At 39.2% G+C, this 18713-nt stretch overlaps 2 protein-coding genes and 1 pseudogene across 3 annotated transcripts; 2 read left to right on the top strand and 1 right to left on the bottom strand.

Moving 5' to 3' along the window:
* Positions 1–6641: 6641 nt before the first annotated feature.
* On the bottom strand, positions 6642–8471 carry LOC112194994 (disease resistance protein RUN1-like). 2 transcript variants are annotated; one of them, XM_024335268.2, is made up of 3 exons: positions 8261–8471; positions 7422–7839; positions 6642–7182 (listed from the first exon to the last, which is right to left on the bottom strand). In XM_024335268.2, exons 2-3 carry the CDS (start codon positions 7493–7495, stop codon positions 6756–6758), a joined length of 501 nt encoding a protein of 166 aa, XP_024191036.1. In that variant the 5' UTR covers positions 7496–7839; positions 8261–8471; the 3' UTR covers positions 6642–6755. The 2 variants fall into 2 exon arrangements, with proteins under 2 accessions (XP_024191036.1, XP_040373105.1); XM_040517171.1 differs by lacking the exon at positions 8261–8471 and having other exon boundaries at positions 7422–7903.
* A 773-nt stretch (positions 8472–9244) lies between these two features.
* On the top strand, positions 9245–14165 carry LOC112194993 (NADH dehydrogenase [ubiquinone] 1 alpha subcomplex assembly factor 3). Its single transcript, XM_024335267.2, has 4 exons — positions 9245–9563; positions 9680–9714; positions 11311–11411; positions 13842–14165. Exons 1-4 carry the CDS (start codon positions 9262–9264, stop codon positions 13932–13934), a joined length of 531 nt encoding a protein of 176 aa, XP_024191035.1. The 5' UTR covers positions 9245–9261; the 3' UTR covers positions 13935–14165.
* A 1120-nt stretch (positions 14166–15285) lies between these two features.
* On the top strand, positions 15286–16832 carry LOC112195084 (annotated as a pseudogene).
* Positions 16833–18713: the final 1881 nt, after the last annotated feature.

Below are 18713 nucleotides of genomic sequence, written 5' to 3'. Positions count from 1 at the left end.
ACCTAATTGTACCGAGGCCTTTTGTGATTAAAACCCAACACCTATCGGGTGGTTAAGTTGGGACAATATCGGTACAATGGTGGGCCACGGGCCACGCCTGTCGCTGTTTAACATGGTATCAGAGCGGGTCCTTCTCCAATTACGTCTCCACGTAGGCACGTATCATGAGCCCAAATTGGGGTTCCTTGTATTGCCATCGAAATTACCTAGTGTCCAATGTGGGTCTTGGATTGTATATGACCAAGTCTCATATCGGAGACTTGTGTCCCAATTTCCAATGTGGAAATTGGATTAATTAATTTCACGTGCAGACCTAGAGTTAGGTTGCACGTGAGGGGGCGTATTGGAGAGGAAAGATATTGGAGAGGAAAGATCTCACATTGGAAAAGTGACAAATAAAAATATAACTTATAAGTGGGTGGATCTCACCCAATTGTATCGAGGCCTTTTGTGATTAAAACCCAACACCTATCGGGTGGTTAAGTTGGGACAGTATCTTTACAATGGTAGGCCACGGGCCACGCTTGTCGCTGTTTAACATGGTATCAGAGCAGGTTCAATCCTTTGAACTTGCGCTGCATCCTTTGAATCCTGAAGAACACCACAAACCGCTGCGTACCACCAACATTGAATTCCAAACCACCATCACCCTACCTTTTTTCAAAAAAAAATTCAGATCCATCTTGAAACCCTAGAAAATCCTGCAAAAATCCCAAATTCCTCAATGGCTGGACTTGTAATTGAAGGCAAACAGTCAAATCCTGAGAAGGCAATGGTACCATCCTCACAAGTCATCCATCACCACTACACCACCCAACAAGACAACTCTGCGTTCCCAACAAGTGTTGTCTTGAATGAATCCAACTACACCATATAGGCTCCTCTCATGCGGATGCGCATTGGAGCACAAGGGAAGGTTGGTTATCTGACCGGAGTGAAGGCTGAACCCGCCATAAATTCTGCAGAGTATGAAGCTTGGGCCACGGACAATGAAAAGGTGAAAAGTTGGCTCATTGACTCCATGGAGTCCTCTCTTATGAACTGGTATATTCATCTCCCTACTGCAAAAGATATTTGGGAAGCTGTAGAGAAAACTTTTTATGATGATTCTGATGAAACCCGGATCTTTGAATTGAACAAGAAGTGTTTTAAAGCAAAGCAAAATGGACAGCCTATTCCTACATACTATAATGAGTTAGTGGCGATGTTCCAGGAGATTGATCAAAGGGTGGCCTCTCAGAATGATAATGTTTCAGCTGTAGTTCAAGAGACCTCAGCGATGTCCTGGATGCGTGTTCACATGTTTTTGAGTGGACTTGACCTAGAGTATGATCAGGTGCGTGGAGAAATCCTATGCAAGGAACCTAAATTCTCCTTGGAGCAGAGCTATGCTTACATTCGCAAGGTGCAATCAGAGAAACAGGCTTTGGGGCATTCGATACCTACCGAATCTTCTGTTATGGCTGTCCAACGCAAACCAGGTCCTCCTCCAGGCTTCTCACATCGTCCTCTAGGTAAACCAAATCCATATGCAAATAGAAAGTGCATTGTGTGTAGGGAACTAGGTCATAGCAAAGAGCGGTGTTATGAAGTGATTGGTTACCCTGATTGGTGGGACTTCACCAAGAAACCACGAAAGAATCTGGGCAAGGCCTCCGTTGCTACTATAGAGAAATAGCGTCTGGACAATGCCTCCGCTAATGTAGCGCAATCAGGTATGAAGGGTAAGGTTACTTTGAATAATACATGGACAATTGATACAGGTGCATCTGATCATATGACCAATGACCCTAATTTTGTGAAAAACCTTAGACATTCCCCTCAAGTTGTTGTCTCTACTGCTGATGGTACTTCAACTCCGGTCACCGGAGAAGGTTCTATTGTTTTATCTGATACATTAACCCTTGAATCTGTCTTAGTTGTTCCATCACTAGCTTATAATCTCCTGTCTGTTGGTCAAATTATTTTAGCTCTTGCATGTATTGTGACCTTCTATCCGTCTTTCTGTGTGTTTCAGGACATTCTGACTCGACGGATCGTTGGTTATAGTGTTAGAAGGGGGAAATTGTACTACCTGGATCTGACAGAGACTGGAGAGAACCAGAAGCATCTTTTGGGGCAAGCTAATCAGATCAATGGGGTAGAGAATGCGAAGGAAGCTGTATGGTTATGGCATCGCCGTTTAGGTCATCTATCTTTTAGTTATCTTAAGAAGATGCAACCTCATTTGTTTTCTGTTGTCAGTGATTTGGATTTCCATTGTGACATTTGTGAACTAGCCAAGAGCCACCGTGTTTCATATTCACCAAGTCTTAATAAAAGTCCTGTTCCTTTTATGAAAATTCATTATGATGTCTGGGGTCCTGTGAAAATTCCTTCTCCTTCTAGAGCTTGATATTATGTAACGTTTATTGATGATTGTACTCGCATGACATGGGTATCTTTACTGAAGAATAAGAGTGATGATTTGGGATGTTTACCAAATTTCACAAAATGGTGGCAACTCAGTATCAAAAATCCATTAGAGTGTTTCAGCCTGACAATGGTGGAGAGTTTGTGAATGGCCCTATAATTGAGTTTTGCCGGTCACATGGAATTCGTCGTCAAACCTCCAATTCTTATACTCCTCAATAGAATGGTTTAGCAGAAAGGAAGAACAGGCAATTGATGGAAGTTATTCGTGCTTCCTTGTTTGGCATGAATGTACCTCGGTCCTATTGGGGAGAAGTAGTAAAATCAGTAGCATATCTTATCAACCGTACTCCTTCACGGGTGATTGAGTTTCAGAATCCTCATCAGAAGCTTCATACACTTTTGACCATCCCTTCTATGCCTAATTTGGAGCCCCGAGTGTTTGGGTGCATAGCCTATGTTCATATTCCCAAGCCTCAACGCAGCAAGCTTGATCCCAGTGCCCGTAAGTGTATCTTTATTGGTTATGCTGACTTCCAGAAGGGTTATCGATGTTATGATCCTCTTACTGGCACTGTACATGTCTCTCTTGATGTTGCTTTTCGTGAATCTGAGCCTTATTACTCTGGGGGAGCTTCTCAGTCTTCCCTTAAGGGGGAGAGAGCTTGTGAAGGGAATCCTCGTTCTATTATTGATTTTGATGTCTTTGAAGACTTGGAAAATTTGGAGGATAGATTTGAAAGTAGAAATTCAGAAACAGAAAATGCTGTTGCCGAACAGAGCATTGTAAATTCCGAAATAGACAATGCGACTACCGAACGAAGTGTTACGAATTCTGAAACAGAAAATGCGACTGCCGAACAGAATGTGACTGCCAAATGAAGTGTTATGAATTCCGAGACCGAAGAGACAACTTTTCTGGATAGTTTGAATCAAAATCAAGACATATCTGAAGCTCACACACAAGATATTTCCCCTTCTGCATCACCAACTGAAGATCCCTATCAGAATGATCACCTCAGGTACCCCTAAACTGTAATGAGTTTTCTGGGTTAGAAAGTGTCGAACCTAGGAAATCACAAAGGGTTACCAAGGGAATTCCTAAGAAACAATATGAACCATATATCAAAGCCAAAGCTAAATACTCTATAGCTAATTTTATTTCTAACTATAGGATTTCTGGGTCACATGCACTTGTTGTTGATCAATTATGTACTGTATCTATTCCTAGTAACATGCAGGATGTATTGACGGATCCAAAATGGACAAAGGCGATGAATGAAGAATTGTAAGCTCTTCAAAAGTGCAACATGGGAGCTAGTACCTATGCCGGTTGGAAAGAAGACTGTAGGATGTCGTTTGGGTATTTACTGTGAAGCTTAATGCAGATGGAACTATTAATGGATACAAGGCGAGGTTGGTTGCCAAAGGATATACACAACGCTATGGGATTGATTATGAGGAGATTTTTGCACCTGTGGCAAAGATTAATACTGTCCGGATTCTAATCTCACTTGCAACAAACAAAGATTGGCCCTTGCACCAGTTTGATGTGAAGAATGCGTTTCTTAATGGGAATTTGGAAGAAGAAGTGTACATGGATGTGCCCCCAGGTGTTAAGAATTACCCAAGTGATGTTGGCAAGGTGTGTAAATTGAAGAAGTCTTTGTATGGCCTGAAGCAGTCTCCAAGAGCTTGGTTTGGAAGATTTTCAAAGTCCATGAAAGCCTTTGGATACAGACAGAGCAATTCTGACCATACCTTGTTCATCAAGCGCAAGAGTGGTAAGATTACAGCTCTTATTGTGTATGTTGATGACATGATTGTTACAGGGGATGATCCGAAAGAGATAAATGAATTGCAAAAGTATTTGTCAAAGGAATTTGAAATGAAGGATCTGGGACAACTGAAGTATTTTTTGGGTATTGAAGTTGCAAGGTCTAAGAAAGGGATTTCACTTTCACAGAGGAAATATGTTCTTGATTTACTTGCTGAAACGGGGATGCTGGACTGCAGACCCATCGAGACACCCATTGAGATGAATCACAGACTTGCTATCTATCCTGATCAAGTTCCAACTGATAAAGGGAGGTATCAACGTCTTGTAGGAAGGTTGATTTATCTTTCACATACTAAACCTGATATTGCTTATGCTGTAAGTGTTGTTAGTCAATTTATGCATTGTCCTAGTGAAGAGCATATGGATGCAATCTTTCGTATTTTGAAGTACTTGAAGATGGCGCTAGGTAAATGGTTACTGTTTCAGAAAAAAGATGAATTGAAAGTTGTTGGGTACACAGATGCAGATTGGGGTGGTGATAAAACTGACAGACGTTCTACATCTGGGTACTTCACTTTTGTTGGAGGGAACCTTGTCACTTGGCGTAGCAAAAAGCAGAAAATTGTTGCTAGATCAAGTGCAGAAGCTGAGTTCCGAGTTATGGCACACGGAGTCTGTGAAATGTTGTGGATTCGTAATGTCTTGAAAGACCTGGGATAGAAGCTTAAAAAGACTATGGATTTGCATTGTGATAATACAGTTGCCATTGAGATTGCACATAATCCAGTTCAGCATGATAGAACAAAGCATGTGGAGGTTGACCATCATTTTATTAAAGAAAATCTTGACAGAAAGGTTATTCGCTTTCCATTTGTAAACTCAAAGGAGAAATTAGCTGATGTTCTTACTAAAGGAGTGTCCAGGAAGGTATTTGACATCTCAGTTGACAAGTTGGGCATGATAGATATCTATGCACCAACTTGAGGGGGAGTGTAGAATCGCTGTAAATCTGTATGTAATTAGGACTTTATTTAATTAGGATATCCTGTAATTATGGAAAGATTGTTTCCTATTAGAGTTAGACTACTCCTTTGTACTTGTATATATACACCCTCATTGTGGGATGAATAGAATCATCAAATTAACCCTGAATTGCAGCTTCTTAAGATAATGAAAGGATAGATGACCTAAACGGCGATGCCATAACCATACAGCTTCCTTCGCATTCTCTACCCCGTTGATCTGATTAGCCTGTCCCAAAAGATGCTTCTGTTTCTTTCCAGTCTTTGTCAGATCCAGATAGTATAATTTCCCCCTTTTAACACCATAACCACGAATCCGTCGAGTCAGAATGTCCTGAAACACACAGAAAGACGGATAGAAGGTCACAATACATGCAAGAGCTAAAATAACTTGACCAACAGACAGGAGATTATAAGCTAGTGATGGAACAACTAAGACAGATTCAAGGGTTAAGGTGTCAGATAAAGCAATAGAATCTTCTCCGGTGACCGGAGTTGGAGTACCATCAGCAGTAGAGACAACATCTTGAGGGGAACGTCTAAGGTTTTTCACAAGACTTGGGTCATTGGTCATATGGTCAGATGCACCTGTATCAATTATCCATGTACTATTAAAAGTAATCTTACCCTTCATACCTGACTGCGCTACATTAGCGGAGGCATTGTCTAGGTAAACTTCCTCTTTAGTAGCAACAGCGGCCTTGCCCAGATTCTTTCGCGGTTTCTTGGTGAAGTCCCACCAATCAGGGTAACCAATCACTTCATAGCACCACTCCTTGCTATGACCTAATTCCCCACTGATAATGCACCTTTTGTTTGCATATGGATTTGGTTTACCTAGAGGACGGTGTGGAGAAGGTCCTGAGAAGCCTGGAGGAGGACCCTGTTTGCGTTGAGCCTTAACAGAAAATTCGGTAGTTACCGAATGCCCCATAGCCTGTTTCTCTGATTGCATCATTGAGGAATTCATGATTTTCGCAGGATTGGATTTTCAAGGGTTTCAAGATGGATATGAATGTTTTGGAAAAAAAAAGTCTTTTTTTGTTTCTTTTGTCCGAAAAAAGGTAGGGTGATGGTGGTTTAAAATTCAGGATGGTTTGATTTCAACGGTGGTGGTACGCAGCGGTTTGTAGTGTTCTTCGGGATTCCGAATTCAAAGGATGCAGCGCAAGTTCAAAGGATTGAACCTGCTTTGATACCAAGTAGAAAAGAATACTTCAATTCAGGGTTAATTCGATAATTCTATTCATCCCACAATGAGGGTATATATACAAGTACAAAGGAATAGTCTAACTCTAATAGGAAAAAATCTTTCCATAATTACAGGATATCCTAATTAAATAAATTCCTAATTACATACAGATTTACAGCGATCTAGTGATTCATGCTCATCAAATTTTTCAACCTCAAATACTGCATGAGGAATTTCTTGATTTTTCAGCAAATGTTTATCTTTGGTTGTAATGATAAGTTTACTTCCTGGACAGTACCATCTGCGTTTTCCAAGAATTTCATTGAATTGGTTAGAGTGGGACACATCATCAAAAACAATAAGAACTCTTTTGCAACACACAGCGTGTTTGATCTTTGCTTCTTCCTTCATTTGGGCTGCTGATGTCTATGGCTTCTGTCTCTTCACTCCTTTGGATATCTGAAAGAAGTTTTTTTTGGAGGTCAAGAATACCAACGTCTTCTTCTAAAGTTCCTCCTATATCTTCAAGAAAGCTGCTACCTTGAAATCTGTAAAAGTTTAGGTTATAAGCAACTCGGGCAACTGTGGTCTTTCCAATTCCACAAATGCCACATATCACAGCCACATCAACATCATTTGATCCATCTTTCAGCCATCTATTCAGCTTTTGCACACGGTAGGGCATTCCAACAATATTGGAACAACCTTTAAATAACGATTCATTCAGCATTTTCAGAGTTTCATGAACAATATGTTGGATGAACTGTGACTCATACCTGAAAAATAGAGATATTAAAACTGTAATATGATGCACGTACCAACTGCTGAAATTAATAATAGTCCTCGCACGAATAGCGATTGTCTTATAATAAGATGTATGCCTGATTGGAAATAAACAAATAAAGCTTCACCACCAAGATTCAGATAAGCTTCATTACAAAGATTAGATTCACTGATGAAGGAAGCTTTAAAGAAGAAGCTAATTTGACAAGAGAGTGAGAATGAAATTACTCACTGATTTCCTAAAACCATCCCTCCCATGTCTGCAACATCACTGAGTGTTCTTCGCCACTCCTCCACCTTATCCATTTTTTGCTCGAATACATGTTTGGCAAATGCTTTTGCAAAACTCCCACTCTGATTCCTCACATCCTTTGGATCGACATCATAGAAAACTGGCAAAACCTGGTGTCCATAGGCTCTGTACGTGATGTTGCATGATCCTTGCAAGTTCGTTCAGGCACCATCTTGAGGAAGCATAGCTCTTGTAGAAGACAATTATGGACACCGGTGACTCAAGTATTGCCTTTTGCAGCTATTGTGCGATATTTGCTCCTCTCCTGATCTCGTCATCATCTCTAAATGTGTGTATTCCAGTGGATTTCAAGGCAGCCTTGAGGTGATCAGCAAAGGCCTTGCGCGTATCTTCCCCTCTGAAACTCAAGAAAGCATGATACCGGTAAGAAGAGGAGGAAGAAGCAGCCATTAAGATAAACACTCTTAGAGTATGCAATCAATGGTGAAGAAATTTTATATGATGCAGTTTGTACTAAAAAAAAAATACAGAATATTGAGTATTATATGCAAATGGATGGAGACATAATGATCCAAGTACACACACAAAGAAATGAGAAGTGGAGAGGAAATTTCCTCTACACTTCTACTACAATGTCCCTGAACCCACAGGCTTATTCATAGTCCTAATTGATCGATGTAGACAGACAGGTCGCCCCTAATTGTTCTGGTAGGCATGTTTCCTCTGTTGACATACAAGTATATGCATTAAGAGCTTACATATTACTGCACAATCACAAGGAAAAGACTCTGGAGTAGAAAGGGATAAAGACTACTTACATTCCATCACTTTGAAGAAGAAACACAAAAGTGGTCTTTGTGACTCATAAATGAGGAGATGTACGTCGTTTGGCCTAGTTTTCTTCTTGTGAGAGATGTACAAAATTGAGCTTTGGCAAAGTGGAAGCAGAACCAGGAGGAAGGCTTTGTTGGCTAGAATCCATGCCAGAAGACTCTTTCTGGGGCATTTGATGTTCTCTGTATGCATAATCCCACTCCACGTACTATTTATTCTACCACATCTTTAATAATGGTGCAAATCAAGGTCCTCCTGTTTTAGGTTTGCTACAAAAATATAAACATGCATATAACCAGATAACACCTAAGAAAAACTTACGATATAGTATGATGGGTGTCCGGGAAACTTAATCAGTTTCAGGAATAAGGGATAACCAGGACCTGGACCATGGTCTAAATTACTAGTCTGCATGATGTGAATCGAATTCTGTTATCAAAACTAGTATTAAAGCATTTTGCTTGGTATTCAAGGGAAAATAAGTAGATCAATCCCTGACGATCACTAGCTGCAACAATAGTTGCATCATTGGAAATTATTCGATTATGAAGACAACAAACTTGATTAAACAATGATTATCCTATAACATGCAATATGATACAATTCGTATGCAAAAACTATTCCCACAAAAATATTTCTTCAACACCAAACTTTGTACAGCAAATTTCAGACTTCTAGTACAAACTGAAGCATGATGCAAAACCGTACCCTTTTCATTCTGGGTGTAAAATAGAAAGCCCCAAGAAAAAAAAAAAAAAAAGGTACCAACCGGCCTCGCGGGTCCGCCGCTCTGCTGACGCCGGTGGGGGTTCAAACGGCCGGTTTTTGGTGTTTTGGAAGTTGAGGGTATATAAGTCTTTTCCGGATCAAATGGTCTTCCTGGCTGAAGAATATAAGTGGTATTTATGTCTTTTCACGCTGAAGTATTATATATACGGTGTTGTGTGCGAGAGCGAGAGAGAGAGAGAGGGAGGGAGAGAGGGAAATGGGGTTGAGAGGAGGAGGAGCAGTGGCGGGGCAATTACCGAACCTGATTCGGAGCCTCCGAAAGGAAGCCCACCCGAAGACCCGAGCCCAACAATCACTACCGTCTCTCAGGCGGGCCTTCTCCCTGTACGATCAGATCAATCTCATCGACAACGTTCCGGATGACCAGCTTCGATTTCAAGGGTACACCGACACAGGTTTCAAAGTGAATGGGGTCGACTACGAAGGCAGCTTGCTTTGTATTGGCAATATGCTCATGTCTTGGGCTCCCAAAAAATTCTCCGATATCACTCCTGACAGGTCTTTTCTCTCTATTTCATGTTGTCCAACTTTCTAATTTGCTTGGAAAAAAAAAAAATTTGGTTTTTGCCAATTTTGTTCTGAATTGTCATCTTTTTTTGTGTGGTGTGATGCAGCTTATCAATGTTCCAACTTATGCGGCCTATACCAGGTAAATTTCATATTTTGTAATCCTCTTGTTTTGTTTCGCTCCTTTTATTCCACATGTACCTTTTTCCAATTATTTGCTTTAGTATCTTGAATACACCCTTGTACAAACTTTAAATGAGAAGTTTTGTCGGTATAAGAAGCATTGATGTGTTATTATGTCGGGTGTCCTTTGTACGAAACAAGGGCATCCAGCTGAGCAATCTATGTAGGGAACTTTTGATTGGCTTTTAGATGGTACAAACTCGTCTAGAAGATATGATGCCAAGAAATGACTGAGACCAGCAAATTGCGGTTTGAATTTATGAGGAAAAACCAGCATGCTCAATTGTTTGAGTATTGTTTCTTAGCTCTGGTTCAGTTCTAAGTAGACAGACCTGCTTAAACGAGAATGTGGACGAAGATGCATCTTAATCTTTTCGTTATATGTAGTCCTTGCACTTCGTGCTTGTAAAGAGTCTACACCCTGTGAGATTGTATTGTATGACATTTGTTAAAACTATTTTAAGTCCTATTGTCTGTACGCATTTTGTCCCTCATTTGATCTTGACAATGGATGTTCATTTCCTTGAGTCCCTAATCTAGGTAATGCTGGTTTTGGTTTTAACTTACTTCTTTGGTAGGAGATTGTGAGAAAAGCCCGTCTTGTAGAATGAGGATTCTGATTTAAGTGAGGGACGAGAGTAGGATACCTCAAAGTTTCTGCTGTTAGAAATATAGTTAGTGAGGGCATTAAAATGAGAAACATTAAAAACGTAAAAGAATTTTAGAATAGTTAACATATGGGATTGCAGAGGGACAGTACTAATGCTGTCATAAAAGCAGAGATTTTCCCTCTCTCTCTCTCTCTCTCTCTCTCTCTTCTCCCCTCCCCCTCCCAAGGATTTTGTCCTCTGTTGATTGTGTCCTTCCTCTTTTGATTCTCACAATGGATGTCAAACTGATCGAGTCCCTCTTTGATTTTGACTATGGGTGTCCATTTGATTAAGTCTCTTTTCTGCCGATAATTTGATTCAGTACTGGATTTAGTTGAACTTTTTGCCTTGGTAGGCAATTGTAAGAAAATTCTGCTTCACAGAAAGAGAATTTGAAATGGAATTTGAGGAAAATAAGAGGGGATGCCTAACTGTTTTGGCCTTTTAGAATATTGTTGGTGTGGGTGATGAACCTAGGGAAATCAAAATGAGTAGATGAAAGGAAAGCACTGTTGAAAGAGTTGAAGACTTATATAGAAACATAAACACAATGAATGGTGGATGTAGTCTCTCTCTCTCTCTCTCTCTCTCTCTCTCTCTCTCCAGCCTCCATGTTGGAGTTTGGGTCGTATAGCTTGTCATATGTGAAGAAATTGTCATATCTGCTGTTGACCCATATAGTTACTGACAGCATCTATGTTACACACTTACACATCTTCTGATTCTTGTCCTAATAGTACAAATAAAGTGACTTGTGTTACCCTTTATTCCGAATATTCTTCATTGTTTTAATTGTTTTTGTTCTGACATCTGTGTTGAAAGGCAATAGTGCTGATTCTTCTTATTTCCTGGCCAGTTGCTTTTTTTCTTTTCACGGACCTCTTCTTTTAATAATTTTATTGCAGAGATTTTAATTCTTGGCTGTGGGAGATTCATTGAACCCGTAGATCCTGAAGTACGACGCTTCATTCGGTCTACTGGAATGAAGTTAGAAGCTGTTGACTCGGTATATTTCATCATTGCTTCTATTTTCTTTATTTGACTTGATTTATTCTTGTGCTTCATGGTTGTTGTGGTCGCTTGATGTTTTGATTGATCTGATGAATTTCCTAAGCAACATATATTTGTAAAAAGAATTTGATGTTGCAGTATTATTTGATTTCAAATATTAGGAGTCCTAAACCCTTCTGGCTATTTTTTCTGCTACTCCACTTGTTTCATAAAATATTGTTAAACCTGGCAGAACAGCTACCCAATATTCAGGTTCTAGTATATTATAGGAACTAGGAAGCAATAGGAAAGTCGAAGATATCATGTATTTGAGCACATGCTCATCAATATTAATTCCAAAGAAGAAAGAATCCTCAGACCAAAAAGCACAACAAACTTCACACATTTCTAGGTCCAATATTCAATCCCAAAAACCTTGATGTCCCAACAGATTATTCTTCGAGTATTCTTTTTGCATCACTAAATTCTTGTCCTAGGCGCATATAGCTGAGAGATGTTTGGATGGCCAATGCACCTCCCGAGTTACAGGTGTTAGAGTATAGCTCACTGAGGGATGTAGACATGTGATATCAATCACAGGGGACGGCCTTCTTGGTGTCTCCATTGGTGTGTGATGTTTAAATAGGATTCTGATTCCCTAAACCTGCTGCTCCATCGTCTGTTTCCTCCTTGTGGAAAAAGATTATTAGGGAGTCCCAAGTATAAGCTAGAAAACCAGATTTGTGTTGCCATATTGAGTAAAAGGTATAATTCTCTTTGGTGGAAAAAAAAAGAGGGTTGTGGTGCTAATGTAGGTATTGTGTGTTGGGAATCTTTTGGGTGGTGTGGATGGAGAGGAATTGGAAGGTTTTTGAGGGAGGAAGGGATGAAGAGGTGGATTCTTTTGTAGGAGAGAGTTTGGTTGTAAACCTTCCTTTGGACGTTGGTATCTACTGAGATTAGGGATTATTCTTTTCATGCTCTCTCCTTTGATTGGAATGTTGAAGTGGCTTAGTCTCTATCTGATTGTTCTTGTTCCTCCTATTGTATTGTTTCTCATGTTCTTTTTAATTCAAGTTTGTTTCCTACAAAACTAAAAATGGGTATAGCTGAGAGATGGTTGCAGGAGATGAAAGTTAAAGGATTCTATAGTAAAGTTCCAATACAAGAAAAAAGACTATGATAAGGAAAAACCCTAATCATTGTTTAATTGTTACATACCCGGAAACATTCTGACACTAATTTATAAGAACAATCTCTTTGAAATCTTTGCATGTGGTTTCACTTGTGTATTAGCTGGACTCAAAAATCCTGGTCACAATGACAGGAGTGCTTTACACTGATCAATATTCCAACCAATTTTGACCAGAATATTGAGGGAGAGAGAGATTTTTAAGAAATACTAAATATACTAAAGCTAAGGTTTCCAGTCGACAGGTGTGGGATTGTTAGGTCAATAGTGTAAAGTGAGGTTTTCCAGTCTGTAATCTGGAGGATAAGTACTACATGTATAAGATCTTAATGTTCATTTAGTTCTATTGTGTGTGTTTCTCTTCTGAGGACTATGCATCAGGCAAGTCGGCAATTATTTTTTAAGTGTACTGGCTTATTGGGCAGAAAGGGCTGCTTATGGTCACCTACTCAAGTCAAGTTGAAGTTCTCAGCTCCGTTTTAGTAATGTTAAGAGGCAAGGTTTCCCTTTTCAATTCATTGATATATTGTAAACCAGAGGTTAAACTCACAAGGATTAGTAGCATCCCACCTCATACAATCAAAGTTGATGAGGGGATTTGGTCCTTAACGTGTTTGCTTTATTATCGAACCTAATTACCATTTTGACAAGGTTTATAAAACCTTTTCTTTTCCCGGTTTCAAGTTTCCTTTCCCAGTAGTCCATTATGCACCGGACCACCAATATCAGTGATAGGAACTTATGATTTAGCTCTGAAGGTGTATTTTGCTTTACCCCTATTGGTTGAGCAACTAGAAATTATGAAAATATTTGGATATCTTGTGTTTAGTCAATAATTAAGATACAAGAATTACGTCAAATTTGGTTTATTTTATGTTGCTTTTAAAATCTACAGAGCATCTAGAGCGACTTGGGGTGAAAGTTATTAATAGGAAATGTGCCAACTAGGGCAGTTTTCCATGTGGCCAAACCTGCCATCTCTCTTCAGTTTATTTACCTCTCTAACTTGAATTACAACCTCAGATTCCTGGCCTGTTTTAGTTTATATTGGTAAATTATTATCTGCATACTCTATTTAAGCCTTTTGTTTGGGTGATTTGTGCCTGTACTTCTTAACTTCTAATTACTGGGGAACCGTAAATATATATGTGTGTGTGTGTGTGTGTGTGGCAATTGGTGTTCTGGTTGAAGTTGATGGAAAAATCCGTTGTTTTGTACCACTGAGTTTGTAATATTCTCTTATTTTTGTTTCAGAGAAACGCCATATCAACTTACAACATACTGAATGAGGAAGGTAGGATTGTGGCTGCTGCACTTTTACCTTACGGATGCGGAGTTTCTTCATGATGCATTGACTGGGTGCAAGATGCTTGCTTTTATGTTGTAACAATCATTCTGCGTGATCACTAGGTACATTCAACCTCAAGTAAAATAATGAGTTCATCATGTAACTAGTGACTTTAGAGGCACGGCACACCAATTTTCATTGTATAAGGTGGTCCGTCATTGGTGTATGCTTGTTGAATTAGTGCATTTCTATAGATTAAGCTCATCTTTTTCAGAGAGTCCCTATGGTTATATAATTACATTGCTGCTCTCAATTTCCTTTCCTCACTATTTTCCACATAAGGCCAAGCCAGATCCCATATGACCAGATCCTTGAAATAAGTTCGATGCCACGCAAGTAACATGCTCCTTCATTTTATTAAGTAACTTGCTCACAAGGTTTTTTAAACTAAGAAATTCATGTGGGTAAAGAGCAGTCAAATTCCACCCTCTGGAGGGTGGTGGAATGGGACTGTTGAATTCAAAGTCATTTTACAGTTCCAAACTTATTCAGCTTGTGATTTGCGATGTTTTAGTTCAGATACCGAATTTTCCATGTTTGGATGCTCTATAGAAGGTTTAGAAACAATTGATGGCTTAGATGGTGTATAAGAAGGTTTAAAACCAATTGATCGCAACGTTACGACCTATAAAAGAATATAGGAGGAGAAAAATGCAGGATGACATTTTCAGATTCCTTAAAAATAGTACAAGGATCCAGTTCTTGAAGAAAGCTATTCTTCTTTCTTTCTGGAGTCTATTCCTCGAGAGAGTTGACTGTAAGTTGTAGTTAGGAGCAGCAATTTCTCAGAAGTTTCTCTTCCAGGTTACGACTACATGTGGATAACTCGACTTTAGTTTGGATAAAATGCTTACCAGTAACAGCTCATTTAGTTGCGTCCCATGCTGATAGGTGATGATCTTACTTTTTGCTTCGAAGCTTGTAGCTCTATTGGTTAAGAATATTCATCTAAAACTCGAAATCTAAAATTCATCCAGGAAATAAATTATTACAGGTAAACATACTTGCAGATCTTCTCAAAATGACACTTCCAGTTGTCTTACGCCTACTCTGCCACTCCAATGTCCCAGAAACTACGACCTTTTATGCATTCATTCATGGAAATCATGGACCTTTCAACCTCCTGGTATTTAACAATAACTTTGATCGGTGTGTTTTTAATGGAATGAGGTCATTGGGATAAAGCACCCAATATTTATAGCCAAAAGGATCAACCCTTGATCTACAGCAACCAACCGACTCTCCAGGCACCGATTTCCCTCTCCTTCATTCTGTCTAGAAATTCTTGCACCGCCTCCGCATACTTCCATTAGTCAGTCTTCCAAACTCTTATTCATTACTTGCTTTCGTTCTTATGCAAATCTCCACCCTAGCCTAGCTATATAATCTTCTTCTTTTCTTTGTTTTCCTCCTCATGGCACCTCCTAATGATCCTCTTAGTCCAGTTTTCAAGGCGTTCCGGTCCGAGAGTTCTGGACAATACTTTGACCTCTCTAATGGAAAGCTTAGTGTCAAAGGTGTTCCATTGCTCTCTGAAGTTCCAAGCAATGTAACTTTCAGGGACTTCCACTCACCCTGCCAATCCTCTGATGCTCCACTTCCTCTGCTCCAACGGGTTCGTGCTTCATCCCACAAGGGTGCTTTCCTTGGATTCAACAAGGAGGTTCCCTCAGATAGGCTGCTCAACTCCTTGGGGAAACTCAGTAACAGGGATTTCCTTAGCATCTTTAGGTTCAAGACATGGTGGTCTACCATGTGGGTAGGAAACTCTGGTTCAAACTTGCAAATGGAAACCCAATGGGTGCTCTTAGATGTCCCGGAGATCAAGTCCTATGTTATAATCATACCGATCATTGAAGCCAATTTCAGGTCTGCTCTTCATCCTGGCAGTGATGACCATGTCATGATCTGTGCCGAGAGTGGTTCTAGTCAAGTAAAAGCGTCGAATTTCGATGCCATTGCTTATGTTAATGCTTCTGACAATCCCTACAACTTGATGAAAGAAGCCTATAGTGCTGTTAGAGTCCATCTCAATAGTTTTAGGCTCTTGGAAGAGAAGACGGTCCCAAATCTAGTTAACAAATTCGGTTGGTGCACTTGGGATGCATTCTACTTAAATGTAGAACCTGTTGGTGTCTGGCATGGTCTGAATGAATTTATTGAAGGCGGTGTGTCCCCGCGGTTTCTCATCATTGATGATGGTTGGCAAAGCATCAATATGGATGATGAGGACCTGAAGGAGGAAACGAAAAAACTAGTTCATGGTGGTACTAAAATGATTGCTAGGCTTCACAGGTTTGAGGAGTGCAAGAAGTTCAGGAACTACAGAGGTGGGTCTATGTTGGGTCTTGACGCTCCTTCAGTTGATCCCAACAAGCCAAAACAGTTGATTGCCAAGGATTGAAATAGAGCATGCTGAGAAGGATTGCGACAAGGCCCTTCATTCTGGAGTCACTGAGTTATCTGTGTTTGAAACTAAACTTCAGAAGCTGAAGATAGAGTTGAATGAGATCATTGGTGGAGGAGAGAGCAGTGCTCCTAGTGAAGGCCGTGGAACCAGTTCTTGCAGTGATGAAAATTATGGAATGAGGGCTTTCACCGGTGACTTGAGAACCAAGTTTAAAGGTTTGGATGATATATATGTATGGCATGCCATTTGTGGTGCCTGGGGTGGTGTTAGGCCAGGTTCAACTCATCTCAGTTCAAAGATCATTCCTTGCAAAGTCTCACCTGGACTAGACGGGACAATGAATGATTCCGCTGTGGTGAAAATCGTTGAGAGCGGGATTGGGCTTGTTCATCCTGATGAAGCTGATAGTTTCTATGACTAAAATCGATTTCATTTTAAATGGTACCTAGAGCCACATCCGGTCACTATTCTGACTAAAAACGGCATGTAAGGCAATCATAGTGATGATCTTTGATGATTTCAAGGGTTGTGATCATATATAGTGATGATCTTTTTTGTAATAGACTTGCCTTGAATTTTTTATTTTTATTTTTATATTTTAGATTTGGCTTTTTTGGCCGGAATAGTGACCGAATGTGGCTTTAAGTACCATTTAAAATGAAATCGAAAAGTTCGGGTACTGGTTGTGATCAAAATTGAAGTTCAGGTACTATCAATAAGATTGAGGTATAGTTCAGGTACCATTTGTGATAATAACCCTTTTTTTTTTTTCCTTTCCATTTGTTATGAGAATTAGGCACTTTATGATTGAACGTAGCATTTAGCAGTTTTTTTTTTTTTTGAAGAAAAACATGGCTTTAGCATTTGCATAGTGAAGTGTATTTCGCTTATTGGGCAGAAAGGGCTAGTTGTGTTCACCTACGCAACTCAAGTTGAATTTCTCAGCTTTATTTTGGTAATGTTAAGAGGCAGGGTTCCCTCTTTAATTTATTGACATATTGTGAACTAGAGGTTAAAACTCTCAAGTAGGGCTGTCAATAGATCGTGTCATATCAAGTTTGTATCGGATCAAGATATTTGTCGTGTCACAAAAGACAGCCTCAAATCTAACATATTTAATAATTGTGTAGAAAATTTAAATCCAAACCCAACTTATTTATTAAACGGATTATCTGTTTTCAACCCGCTTAACCCATTTAATAAATAGGTTATGTCGTGTTGAACAAAATAACTCATTTAAGGGTTAACATTGCGACCCATTTAACTAAAAAAAAATTCATAAATTGATTAAATTCACTAGAGAATTTATATTGCTAACGGCAAAGTGGTAACCATAACTTAAAGTGAGAAAAAGACTTATTCGACCCTTATATCCATATAATATGACTTTTTTTAAATAACAAATTACATATAAGTTATTGACAAAAGATGATTTAACAAATAAATCATCTAAAGATTGAATTAAACATATAAGGACTAAATCTTACAAATAAGGACAATGTGTTATCCACTTGCCACATGTCATGAGTTAATTTACCTTTTTATCCTTATCTACTTCTTTTGACTTCTAATCCCTTTATAAAGTTAAATATTACAAATAAGGACAATCTGCTCTCCACTTGCCACATGTCATGAATTAATTTACTTTTTTACCTTTAACTACTTTTTTTGACTTTTTTTATTTATTTCTAATTCCTTTTATGTTACTTTTTTTTTTATTTTTTAGAATAATCACTTTATATTACTTTTTTTTATGTTACTTTTTTTCGTAACTTAGCTTTATCGATATTTTAAACTTTCCAAAATATCTTTAAAACTAGTTTTAGATACGAATATTTACCACATATATCAAAACTTCCATCAAATTTTCTAAATTTTAATTTAAGCAAAATATCCATTGAAATTTCCACAATTTTGAGGTACCAAAATTTTCTAAACTTCGTCTCACTAGTACATTTCCCAACACAAATCCCCTCTTCCGGTAATGCACTCGTCATCGCGTAATCCTGCTACAACACTTGTACTCGTGTTCTGCTACTGCACTCGTCATCGCCTAATCCTGCTACTGCACTTGTCATCCCCTAATCCTGCTATTGCACTCATACTCGTCAAGTTCTGCTACTGCACTTGTCATTGCCTAATCTTGCTACTGCACTCGTTGCACTTGTACTCGTGTTCTGCTACTGCACTCGTCATCGCCTAATCCTGCTACTGCACTCGTCATCGCCTAATCCTGCTACTGCACTTGTCATCGCCTAATCCTGCTACTGCACTCATATTCGTCCAGTTCTGCTACTGCACTTGTATTCGTGTTCTGCTACTGCACTTGTACTCGTGTTCTGCTACTGCACTCGTCATCGCCTATTCC

This window comes from Rosa chinensis, chromosome 3 (genome assembly GCF_002994745.2).
Source record: "Rosa chinensis cultivar Old Blush chromosome 3, RchiOBHm-V2, whole genome shotgun sequence".
Taxonomy (NCBI): Eukaryota; Viridiplantae; Streptophyta; class Magnoliopsida; order Rosales; family Rosaceae; genus Rosa; species Rosa chinensis.
Note: the sequence above shows the minus strand (reverse complement) of the source record. Positions and strands in the feature narration are given on the sequence as shown.